At 39.7% G+C, this 13115-nt stretch overlaps 2 protein-coding genes across 11 annotated transcripts in view; one reads left to right on the top strand and one right to left on the bottom strand.

The window, feature by feature from the left end:
* ANKS1B (ankyrin repeat and sterile alpha motif domain containing 1B) overlaps positions 1-6447 on the top strand; it is a 425224-nt gene extending 418777 nt beyond the window's left edge. The window contains 2 exon segments of the mRNA XM_010561984.1: positions 3630-3797; positions 4979-6447. Coding sequence (XP_010560286.1) covers positions 3630-3797; positions 4979-5089 — 279 coding nt within the window. The 3' untranslated portion in view covers positions 5090-6447.
* APAF1 (apoptotic peptidase activating factor 1) overlaps positions 1-13115 on the bottom strand; it is a 58574-nt gene that overhangs the window by 1037 nt on the left and 44422 nt on the right. For 6 of the 10 annotated variants that reach the window (XM_010561923.1, XM_010561913.1, XM_010561915.1 and 3 more), the window contains 5 exons: positions 10001-10074; positions 3887-4164; positions 2953-3254; positions 732-920; positions 153-288 (listed from right to left, as the gene is read on the bottom strand). The gene's annotated coding sequence lies outside the window, so the exon portion shown is untranslated. Of the gene's footprint in view, positions 1-152; positions 289-731; positions 921-2952; positions 3255-3886; positions 4165-10000; positions 10075-11639; positions 11708-13115 lie in introns of those variants that run through there. The other 4 variants (XM_010561917.1, XM_010561916.1, XM_010561918.1 and 1 more) reach the window with 4 other exon arrangements.

Raw genomic sequence — 13115 nt, 5'->3', positions numbered from 1 at the left:
AAGACCCTTAGTATGACTAAACAGTAGGCAACTGATTTCATCCCAAGGGATGGATATTTTGAACTGGGTTGGGATTTTTCAGGTTTTTCAAGTAAAGATTCCATATACTCTGTTCTGCTCGATTTTGCCAACTGCCATTTTAAGTTCGGTACCTTGAACACAGGGTGTCCTAATTGACATTCCTACACATCCGATGTGATGGGTAGCTCACACTAATCATCTGCGGAACTCCAAAGGAAACTTCTTCAGTAAATTCAATCTTCAAAAAAGATCACATTTGTCATTGATCTTAAAGAAGAAGAAAAAATCATCACTTAAAAGCAAAAACCCATAAAATCCTCATTACATCAAAAGTGCTATCCCCAAAAGGCAAAATGTTAGTTTTTCCAAAAATTCCTTTGCAAGTGACATTTTAAGTTTTTATAGCTCAGAAGACAGCGATCTTACTCTCTCTCTTAAAATATTCTCAAAGCCTCAACATAGCTTTATAGAAGCATTACAATGCAATGAAGAAGCAGTGCCTGCTGCAACTTAACACAGTAAAAAAGCCAGTTAAAATGTAAGAAAACAATTAGCTGTTGTAATAGGTTGGCTGAGTTAAAGCGGCTGAAGAATCCTGACTCAGGCTTGTGCTGGGGCATTGAATTGTAACATTACATGGCAAACAAGGCAATTGAATTCAATTTCTCATCTCCCAGAAATTGTTGCTTAAAAGGCGTTAGCTTACTCACGTTCCTTCTGTGCTGTGCCAAGCAAGGAGCAGGACTGTAGCAGCCGCAGAAGCACCGCGGTCCTAAAATTTTTTCCGCCTTCCTAAGGAGCTCGATGGGATGCTGTAAGGGTCAATGTCTTCTACAGCGAGCACAGGGTCTACAACTTTCGTGCTAAGCGTCTTTTGGAGAGGCAGACCTGTTTCCTTCCTTTTATGCCACATGTAAAAAATTCAAATAGTCTCCCCACTCTCTCAGAAGAAATTCCACAATGGATTTTGTGGTTTTGGTTTTCCACCCCATCCCAAGGAAATCCTTCTCTTCCCTCTCTCGTATAGCCCCTGCAAGAATCCGTACCAACTCAATCCTCATAATCCTCTCCTAGTACTACAGGTGAGAAATTCTTCAAACCAAACTTATTTACTGCTGTTTTTTTCAAAATACAATTTTTCAGATAACTTTTTTAAATCTTACAAGGTACAATTTTAAAGCCCTCCTTGCCTCCATCTGCAGACTTCTCTCCATCAAGGCTCTACCACAGTACCCAGTGTATGAAATTTATGTACATGTTATGGTTCAGTTTACATTTTGAATATCGAACAGAACAGTGAATGTTCTGTTTTATTTGCTATATTTCAAATATTTATTAACCATAGAAACAGTTACATGTTTCCCATGGCTTTCAGGCTCCAGGCAGGCCTATTTTTTCATTTTACAGACTACAAAAGAAAACAAATCATAGTGACTTCTGACAAGATGCAGGACCCAGACTAGATTTATGGCTCAGCATGGCAAACTTTCTGCTTGTCTCCACTCTTATCTCAGAGCTTTTTCAGGCCTGTCTCTGTGACCCTTTTGTACGCCACACTGGATGGTGCGTTTTTTCGGTCCCACTAGTATTACAGTCTGCTTTTTCTCCAAGCCATTATTACACCCTGTCCTGTTGATGTATTCCTTAGCAATAATAATATCCACTGTAGACAATCCCATGATGATATAGTACACTATCTTACTGTCACGACAGCTGATTAAGATGTCTTTAGAATAATATTCTTGTCCTACTCATAGGTGTACTCCATTTCAAATAATATTATTCTGTACATTTTTAACAATTGTACTCTCTGTTCTTAATTCCATAGCCAGCGTTCTGCTAAAAGGCAGGGTACTTTATAATAGTCGCTTTAGTCTATTACTCCACTGGCAAACTGCATCCTCAGTGTTTCTCGGTCCTGGCCAGTTTCCTTAAGTTAAAGGGGAGACAAGTGGGAGACTACTGCTATCAAATCAGGCAGATGTTTTTATTTGGGAAGCGATGAAACTTTGGCTAGCTTGCTGTTGTGACTGCAGTGGTAACAGCTGAGAGCATATCCCATTGGAGGAGTATAATTTTCTGTCTGACCTAACAAAGACCAGACCTGGCACCTTTATAAGAAGCTCTTCTAATGAGCTAAAAATGCTGAATTTAGCCTGTACTATCTCAGTATACATGTGTGATAACAAAGGGATGGAATTTCTTCATGACTACAGTGAAGTTACAGTGTGGGGCGTGAAATAAAATGCTTATCCTTTTAACTGTGTTTTAACGATGGAAGGGCAGAAAGTGTCCTTCCAAGTGTCCTACATTGCTTTCTGGCTTATTGCAAACTCAAAATTAGACTTGACTAGCTAAAGAGATATCATCTCATTTAAAATTACATCAGAAACGTGGGAATTTTAAGGGAACACCTAGTTTCAAAGCAATGCAGGGTTGCTTCCAACTACGGGCTACAGAGATTGAGGAAGCAGAGGGTAGCTTCTGAATTACAGCAAAGATTTATGAATTATTCTGAGAAGACTGTAGGACATAAGGAGGCAAGCCTGCAGGCTTGCATTTGCTCTGCAGGGCTTCAAAACATTATTGCAAAGTTAGTAGCCTAGAAATAGGCTCTAGTAGGAACCTAGAAATAAATACACTAAAACAAACCCACAAACCTGAAGAAAAACTGCCATCAAAATTCACTTGCAGTTTAGACAAGGTCAGATTTGAAACTCAGAGCTGCTTTTTCAGAGATGTAAACTGTACTGAAAAAATATTTACACCGACCCGCTGGTTCCTCATTCATGCTTTATAAACCTTTCAACAGGTTTTTTTCCACATATGTAATGAGAACTTAAAGTATTCTACCTGTACCACCAAACTGGTCTTAGTCTTAAGAGCCTGACTTCTTTGGAGATACACACTAACCCCCCTGCCCCCACTTACAAGAGTCTTCTGACTTGCCGGTTTAAGCTCAAACATTTCTACTTCTAGAAAACAAAAGCATAAGAAGGTTTCCGCAGCACTGGAAACGTGCATCCGAAGCAGAGCGCTGACTTTCATGCACACATGGGTGCCCTGCATCTGTGAAGCAGAGTGTGCGCTCGCGACATTTGCTTTTTGTCCTTTTGGAAGTGTCACACCAACTCTGCATCTGCTTCCCAGGCCATTCGGTGGGAGCACAGAGCATCCAGAGGCGCCCGCGTCGGGCTGCCAGCTCTGGAGGAGGACGGGTCAGCAGAGGAGTTCTGAAATAGAGCCAGGCTGAACGTCACATCCGTGCAGTAGTGCAAGATGGGTGGGAGCTGGGGGGGTTAACGTACTTGTTCTAAAAAGAGACGACACACACTCACCCACTCCTGGTTTCATGTTTAGTGAGACAATGTTTTTCAAGGTTTTTAGAAGTAATTACTTTCAGTACAATAGATTACATTTAGATTGGTTTTCATCAATGAGAAATCAAATGACAGATGTAAATATTGCAGAGGCTTAGGAAGTTATTACCAGGGTGATTTTAATTATTTACATTAGAAATCACTTCTGTAGCCAGTACTACCCCACTTCATGTATCTGACAATACTTCAACCTCACTCCAATTTTAACTGTTTTTGGTTTTTTTCCAGAATTTAGCTTACGAAATCATTCTTACACTAGGACAAGCATTTGAGGTGGCCTATCAGCTTGCACTACAAGCACGGAAAGGGGGCCATTCTTCAACCCTCCCAGAAAGCTTTGAAAACAAACCCTCCAAACCTATTCCCAAACCACGTGTTAGTATTCGGAAGTCAGTGGTAAGTAGAAGGCAGTTGTGCATGCAAAAAATGAAATTCAGCTATACAGTTAAGAGTTGATACACTAGAAGCCGTATAAATAAATATACCTCTCGAGTCAGAAACGCTCCGTGTCTCAGTCGTGCCACCTCTGCTCATCAGCCGGTATAAGTAAGTTGTGTCTCTGCAGCATGGGCAGCCGTTTCGAACAACTGCTCATTTCAGATTCCTCCAGTTTAAGAAGTTGCTTGGCTAGTGTTGTGCATATATCTTTTATAGTAATTGCAGAGCTTTAATTGATTCGGTCTAAATCCAGGTTTTAAGTGCTGAGGATCACAGCCAATGCAGACCTCTAAAACTCTGCAGTTCCATGGACTTTCCTGATCTCCTGTTGAGAAATAAAATCCCCACCAAACTTCTTTGGTACACAATCACTACATATGTATACCAATCAAATTACAAATCCAAATCAATTTACAATTGTCTTGTCATGCCAAGCAACTTCTTTTCTTACCTCCCCTTTTTTTTTTTTTCTGACCCTCAGCAGACCCTCCTGGTCTAAAACTGGGATTCAATATTTTCTTTGGAATCTCAAATGCCTTAGAATCCAAGCTCATTGGAACTTACATATTGACTGTCTTTAAAGTGCCCTCCTGAAGTGCATAGGTGACAGAGAAATACTCTTTTATGGTAGAGGTTTTAAAAAAATTATGAAAACTATTTTAAAACAAGTGATCTGGGAGGGAAAGGGGAAAAATGACTGCACACTGTATCATATTCACTGGCTATAAAGTGAGAGCCATGCTCTGTGATATTTAATTCTTGGATGAGAGGAAGGGGAAAAAAATGTATGACTGTACACTTTGTCATCCATTGCCACAGAATCTTCCTCCATAAAATTTTAAGCAAGAACATTTCCTGATGCCATCGTCTGTCTCGGTAGCAAAAGGACTTCGTAAGATCAAGGATGGCTTTAACGAACTATGATGCCCTATAGCTTGGGGGTGGACACAGCTCTGATCTAAACCGCAAAAAGAGGGCAACCGTGGGTACGTGGGAGCGTAGACCGCCGCACTCGCTGCTGTAGGACGTTGTCGATACAGGATGTGTTCTGTGTTCTATTCGTTTAAAGAAAAAACTTCTGCTAGCGATGCTGTGCCCAGAGATGGTAACCCGTCTGTATGTTTGCGTTTGTCTTAAAGCAGATAGATCCCTCTGAACAAAAGACTCTGGCGAACCTACCATGGATTGTTGAACCTGGACAAGAAGCCAAAAGAGGCATTAATACCAAGTATGAAACTACCATTTTCTGATACAAAACTGTCCCCCTGTTCCTTGTTGTGCCTTGCACGCCAAGCAGTCACAGCACAGCCTTTCCTTTATGGCAACGTTTCAATCCAGCAGAGAGGAAGACTGCACTGTATATGAGTGGCCTTGTAACTAACAAAAAAGGCTGACGGTCATTTCTGGTGATGTTCTTCTTCCTGCAGCACTGACAGAAGAATGACACTATACGAAGACTTTTCAAATTACAGTCCACAAGAGGAGTGAGAAACCTTATTTTTCACGCAGTTCTCCCTTGTGACTCTGCCACAGTGCTTTCTTTGATTTCTTATTTTAGAATTCTACTTTTTAAGAAAAACAAAAGGTCTCTAAACTAACACTAATGCTGCCTATGAGTAGAATATTTGATTGGTTTTTTATTTAAATCTTGGCAGTTTTTAATTGAAGTAGAACCAGAATTAATAAATAGAGTATTTGTGAAACCACTGAATTCATTAATAATTACTGTGTTGAATAAAGAACTCATTAAAGTGACAAGAAATTAGGCACCCTGATTTCTGTGTGCGCTGGTTTTATATGTAATCATTGGTGTCCTTTGATCCTCTACAGAAATAGGAACCTCTTGCATTGTAACAAAGGATCAGAGTTTTATGAATGGTTAGAAAAAGTTATTAATAATGCACAGAAAACATTTATTAGATATTTTTATGGAAGAGAAGTACTATAGGAAAACATATGAATATTTATGGAAGGAAGCCAGATTAATTATGACAAATAGTGTTTATTTTAAAGTTAAGTAAACCACTGCTATTGCAGCATTATGGAAATTATGAGAGTTGTAGCATCAGTGCACTGGATGTTCTGTGTGATCAGTCTGGAATGAAAGTGGAATGGTCATTCTACTACACCTACATACAGTTTATGCAGTTCAGCATTGCTATAGCCATGAATTCTAATAGTATTTTTAAAAAATAATCTCAGTGGTTCTAAAAAAAGTCAAAACCATGGATTTTGCTATCAAGATTTCTGTCACAGAAAGCTTGTTTGGAAGAGTGTTGATAAAATTCTACTGCAAAACATTTTCTAAATAAAAATAGTGAGAAAAAGAAAAAAATTCCAAAGTAATAAAAATGTTTTCATGGAACAAAATAGTTAAGCATTTGCTTAAGATTTGATTAAATAAGATTTACTTACATTTTCTTTGAAGTGTTTTAATTTTTTTAATGTCTGTGGAGTATTTGTATAATACCATGATGTATATTTATGTAGAACTGAAATTATAACAGTACAAATATCACTATAGGAGAAAAATGACATTTTAACGTATATTGTTCTATCCAGTCAAATTGTGAATCATTTTGAAGTTCATTATAGAGATATTGATAAATTGTGTGGTTGTCTTAATGTTTTTTTTAATTATTATTTCATATCCAGCTGAGGTTTTCAGTTAGAATCATCAGTTGGTAAATTCCAAAAAAATGGATAATTGAACTTGGTTTAAACCTGATAATTGTATATGGTTCAGTTAAACCTAATCATAGCGCTGAGTGATGACATACTTTTAATACAGTATTCAATTTACTTGAACAAAATAGTTCCTTGTACATATTTTTGCCTATTCACTGTTGATATGTACGTAGTCAACTGACAGTAAAAAAATAACACTAAAAATATGGTACCAAAAGGAAAATTGTATAGGAGAACAGTAAATAGTAGCCTCACTGCAACAAATACTTATGTAAATATGCTTGGGCTTCCAGTTATAAATTTTGTAATTTTGTCATTTATTTATATCCTATAAAAGCACACAAAATAAAATGAAGTTGTACAGTCCCAGTGCTTTGTGCATCCTTTTATCACTGCTAAAGGAAATAAGGGGCCTGATCCAAAGGATATGGAAATCAGTGAAGGGTCCTCCCCTCCCCTTTCCCCGAGTTCACTGGGCTTTGGATCTTGTCCCACACAAACCCAGGCACTGCTGTGGAGACAGTTTTGGTTTCAAATACAGATTTTGTTTACAGATGGTGAATACTTTAAAGTCCTTAATTAACTGGTTCTTCAGGGCACTACTGATCTGCTGACCTCCCGTATTTAATCGCACCCTGTAAAGACTCGCACAGGGAGTTACGGTAAAACACGTTCACTTCAGGCACCAAAAGTACAAAGTGGCCAGATTTTCAGGCCATAAAACTGGGGCACCTCTTCTGTAGCTCAGTGACCTCTAAAATTAAAGGATGAGACAGGAGCCGCAGCACAACTCAAAGCAGATGTAAGGAAAAGGAGTGAAACAACGGGAAGAATGGGCAACTTGCAGGAAGAATTTGATCTAGGTTCATCAAAGAGATGTCAAGCAGGTAAGGCAGCACAATAAGCAGCTGAACTTGTTTGGCAGAGATAATTGGGGCAAAAGAGACTGAGGATGGCTAGCAAGACTGATGAAAGAGGAGACAGGTGGGGCAGGGAGTGAGTGTGAAAAGTTTTGGGACACGATGGGGCAGTGAACAATTGGAGACCCCACAGCAGACATAAATTGAAAGTGTAAGGAGAAATAAAAATTAACAGGCATAAGGCACTTCTGTATTTGCAGAAACCTGGGATTTTGGAGGGAAACGTTTCCCTCACTAACTGATACTCGTGTAAGCCAGTTGGAGAGAAGTCCATGGGGTCCGCCCTGGCATGGGACAGTGGTTCAGCATTCCTTTCGTCAGGTCCAAAGAGACTTCTACAAACCTGCACTAACCCAAAGCAGGTACCACTTGATCTTTAGTCCTTTTTGGTCAAGGTGACTTTCCATTCAAGTTCCTAGTATGCTGGAAGTGTATATGCAATAGGGGACAACGGTCAGTCTTAAAAGTGAAGGTAGGGAAAAACCCAGACACCTCCAAAAGATCAGAAAGTGAGCAAAATTGCTATTCTTGACCTCTACTCAAAGTAAGAGGGAAGCAGGGGCAGTCAAGGAGAGTATGTGAAGAAATTGGAGCATTTGGATGTTACAAAACCAGGAGTTAATTGCAACAACTGCCTTACAGTGGGAGGGTGGATAACGGGCAAAAGAAGAGAGATGATATGGGAGTAGATTGCATTTGACATGAGAAGATAAGGAAATTGGAATCCAAGTGAAGTAAGTGTGGGTGACAAAGGATTTTGAGAATTATTTGGGTAGTGAGCTCTCTAATAATGCAAGGTAAAAAAAGCTGCTGCTGGGAGAAGGCTTAAAGACTGGAGAAACTCCTGAGGAAAACAACGGGGAAATTCTGTGTGGTGGAGGTGGAGGGTTTCCTAAAGCAGACGTTGCATTTCAGACTGGACATGGTGACTCCTCCAACCTGGCCTGCTGTTTATTAAAAGCCAGAGGAGCTACTGCCTGCAGCTGGCAGGAGGAGACACTCAGCATGTCTGGTTCTGGTATTGTGCCAGGAAGTTTATGAGAGGCTGCTTCTCCAGCAGAACCTCAGATGTTCCACATGCCCTGCAGCTTGAAGCCAACATCTCAGCATCAAAAACTGGCATGGCCATGAAGTGGTGACCGTTGGGAAGAGAATTAGCAGGTCATGAAGGAGGTTGTGTCAGTCCTTTGGAAAAGAAAGCAGCATGCTAGACAACTAATAAACTTTCACATCCCACTGTGAAATAGTTCATAGCTTCCATTCTAGATCAAACCAGGCAGTTTGTGCCACGTGCAGAACTCTTATTTAATTTTGCCCTAGATTCTTTCAATTGTGTGCTGTTCAGCTGTCCCACTTCACTGGAGGATGATAGGTCTAGGATGTCATCAAGACAACAGTCTAGAAATAGTAACTTCAACTGTCTCCAAAGTACCAGCCCAAAGAGCAATTGACTCTACGGAGGAACAGTGTGGCAGTGATGAGCGTGTAAGTGAAAGACCTGGCATAAGGATTAGAGACAATATTTAGGTGTGGGCACTTATCCAAGAGGGATATCCGTTATCTCATGTAAAAAGACCAGCTGAAGAGAGTGGGAGAAAAAAGGACTCTGGCTGGAAATATTGATGGGATTTTCAGCTCACTGGAAAGCACAGGGGGATAACACTTAAGCTGCTGCTGAAAAGCTCTGTTAACTGTTCAGAGCTCTATAACTTCTTTAGGTGAACCAACTTCTTTGCTAAACTAGCACACTGACCATACTGCTATCGAGTCCACCCTTGAATACACTGGTTCTAGTTAACTTTCACACCTGCGAGCTGATAACCCAAGCTAGTCCGAGGCTGACCACAAGCCCAGCTAACAGACAAACGTACAAGACTCACTTGCAGCCAGAGTTCACACTAGGACGTAGATTTTGTGGAACTGGTGGATGATTTCCTTCCTACTGACTAGACAGTCACACTCATCCTCGTTACGATCCTGAACGCAACCAGCCCACACACGGCTGTCCTACTGAAGAGGCAGAAAAGGGAAATGAGGGAAATGGCCTACGGTCCTTGCCTTTCAGGAAGGGTATGCTCCAAATGCCAGAATGGGAAACAGCATCTCCCTGCCTGGCTCCCGCTCTTACACAATACCGCAAGGAAATTTCTCTTCAGTCCTACCTAACATTTTACATGCATTTGGTAGTGCCACATCCTTCACCTTTCCGCTGTGGAGGTCAGGTACCTAGATATCTGTGAGAATGTGGGTCTCGGTAAAGTGGTAACGACAAGGGGGACAAAAATGCTATCGTTATGTAAATGAAACAAAATTCTCTCCCTCCCCTCTTGCCACCAAGAGCTTGGAAAAGAAAACTACTTTTTCTATCAATCAAGAAAGCGGAATTCAAAACACTTTGCAATCACATAAGAAAAAGTGAAGCTTAGACAGAAACTGAGGGCCTTAGACTACTTCTTCACACACAGAAAATGTACACAGATTTAACATCATAAGCTCACTTAATTGTAAGACACATGTCTTTTTGTCATTTTTTTTAAACATGGCAATTCCTACCTTCAAGTCGTTAGAAGAACTGCTCAAATTCTCCAGGTCCTTATCGAAAGCTGAATTTATTCCAATATTAAATCCTTTTAAAAAACAAAATGAAAAATTCACACACAATGTTAAGGATGGTCAATGCTTGAGAGAACATGTCCAAATTTGAAGGCAGTATATTTGTTGTCATCTTTTCTAAACATGTAATAGAAAACCCAGAAAGTCGGAGACAAAGGAAATGGAAATATGCTCCAGTATAGAGAATACCCAAAGAGCATTAACTTTATCCTATAGTGACACCATGAGGAAAAAAGAAATAGACTACACAAATTTAAAAAATGCATTAGATGCAGTGCGGTCTTCGTTCTTCTGCTTGTGATTATTGGATAATGATAATTGATAGGTTGCCAAATCAAGGGCTTGGGCATGTCCTAAGCAAAAATATCTTATGTATATAATTGAGGCTAGCACTACTTATTTCTTGAGTTTATGTAGCAAAGAAGATTAATATTTTTTTCGTTAAGTTAGCCTTATGTACTTACATTGTTATATACTGCCTGGAAGGTATCAGTGACGGATCAGATAAACAATTCTGCACTGGAATTGAGTGAATCTACTGAAACCTCCAAGTATCTGGGAACGCTGTGCACGAGTGGAGGTTAATATGAAAAGATGTTAGGTCATTCACCACGGCCATTTCTCTGTCACAGCCATTACATTTCACTCAGCTATATTTTGTACAGCTTCAAGAATTACCTACGCCAAATACCTCAAACCTAGAAAATTAAACCGATTGCTACAAGAAGTAAAGAAAAGAAACTACTGAAGTGCCATCATTATCCCCAGCCCCTGACATGGCAGGAAAGCCCTTAGTGAGAAGTACCCAAGTAATTCCATCTGGTGATAACGCATAGCCTGCACCCTATACTACAAAAAAAAGAGGGGGGAAGCTATCCCTGCCAATCTGACTTTGGGGAAATCTGTTTCCCAACCAGCAGTCTAGTCATTACGTGATGCAGTCTGCAAGGAAACTGCACTAGGAAAACAAAAAGATGAATGAATACCTGTCGCACCTGAAGGCACAGCTCACCTGTGTTCAAAACTGCACTTCCTAAAGTGGCCAATCTCAAAGGAAGGTGAAAAGATGTACTGTATAATTTGGCCTTTACAAGACTGAAGTTTTTTCTGATCCACAGATGACCAACAAAAACCCGGAATCTTGGTATTTCATTACAATCGCTTTCCTAGCACAGACTATGCAGACCTGAGACAAGGAACTTTATCAGAGGGTCTCTTAAGTTCCTTTCTGTATCTATTTTTAGGTGAGACATGCAGAGCAAGGGAATAGAGATCTTAGCTTTATAATAATCCATAACATTTGAAGCATATGAGCAGCTGGGAGCATTTAAGTAGAGACTGAGTATTTTTGAGATGTTTGTTTAGACTCAGTTTTGTGTAGAGAAGTAGAAATTAAGAATTCCCTTGCTTTACATGATTTTCCAAGGTGGTTTTTTTTCTTCCAGCCAATAGACCTTGTTATTCTTTTGTCAGCAAGGCTGAAATGTCCTGCCTCTTTCCCACACCTCACTAACAGGTGACTTCTCAGCCATCTCTCCAATTCAACAAAACAAATTCAACTCAAACTTTACACTGCAAGACTTTGGCCCGGCCCATGGATCGCTTTTTGTGGTCCTCTTCTAAATTTTGGTTGAATCCATTTTGTCCCTGAAATACAAATACCGGAGCTATAGGCACTACTCCAGCTGATGTCTTATTAATGAAGCACATAGATCACTTCCTCACTCCTTCACGACAGACCCTCTTTATGTGCCCACAAGCCCTGTTTACGTACCACTGCAGACGCTTTGGAGTTTGTGTGGATGACACCATCCACTTGTGATTCCACACCACCATTTTCAAGGTGGTCTCACTGGCATTCTTCAGTCTACTACATATGACAAAGCTATACTTTGTCCATAAGGTAACAAAAACATGGTGTTGGATGTTGAAAGCAGGCACACATCATATTGTGATAGCTACTTATTCTTGCAATTCAGTCTTTAGCCAATTTATATCATCTGCAGTGTTATCATCAAAGGTTTTATAGATCATGGACAAATGATCAAACAAATCCCTATCAGTTGCTCCTATACTTTACTTTGTAATTTGTAAATTACACTCTAAAGTATCATAAACATCTAATATATTTATCTGTGTTTCACTGCAGCTTCTACACCTCTTTTTAAGGGATGTCACGTAAGATAGCATCTCATTCAGCGGGTTTTGTGGTGGTTTCTTTTTTTTTTTCCTCTCACATCTGCAGAACTGTGACTCCTTGGACGACTTTCAATGATTCCGAGCTTTAACACATCCTACATTACATCTCTGTTCCCAGCGATGCCAAAAATTGTTTTGCTGGAATGATTCCAAACCTGTAACTCCCTTATCCGTTATACACGGATTATGCAAGCAGAGTACAATCAGTGACACCTGGAAAACTGCTAATTTTTACACTTTGAATTTGATTTCATCATTTGATTTCATAATAAAGATTTCATAAAGGTTTGCTTTTAAAGAACGTCTCTGCTGATCCAAAGCCAAGTGTGTGGGTGTTTTTCATCTCGCTGTAGTTGATTTAACTTGTAAAAAGGAGACTTAACTTCCTCTCTATATTTTCTTTCAATTACATAAACATTCCTGTGAGCAAGTCAGTAAGAACTTATGACAGATTTAGAGCTGCCTGGTGATAATTTATGAGTACTTTATGTTGGCCTGATTACCAAAATGTTTGTTATATGGCTTCACTTGTTTAATGCAGCAAGAATCTGTCGGGAAAAACAACTCTGAAAGGGAAGGATAGATTAAGGTACCCAGTTTTCAATCTCTACTCGGTTCTTAAGGAAAAATGCCAGAATTAGTTGAATATCTTCTTCAAAATAGCCTCTAAAACTGGCTTAGAGGAAGAAAAAGCAAGTCCAAGAATCTGCAAGAGCAAAACTTGTATTTCAAATGGAAAGCAAAAAGCACTTAACTGTTAAAAAAAGTACTGCTTCTGTCAGCCACTGCACAAACACCACCGTCACAGTTACACCTTTAACATGCCACTGCTACTGGATTATCTGTGCTACTGATG

The sequence above is a fragment of the Haliaeetus leucocephalus genome, unplaced genomic scaffold (genome assembly GCF_000737465.1).
Source record: "Haliaeetus leucocephalus isolate CR32 unplaced genomic scaffold, Haliaeetus_leucocephalus-4.0 Scaffold151, whole genome shotgun sequence".
Taxonomy (NCBI): domain Eukaryota; kingdom Metazoa; phylum Chordata; class Aves; order Accipitriformes; family Accipitridae; genus Haliaeetus; species Haliaeetus leucocephalus.
This window is presented reverse-complemented; position numbering and strand designations above follow the sequence as displayed.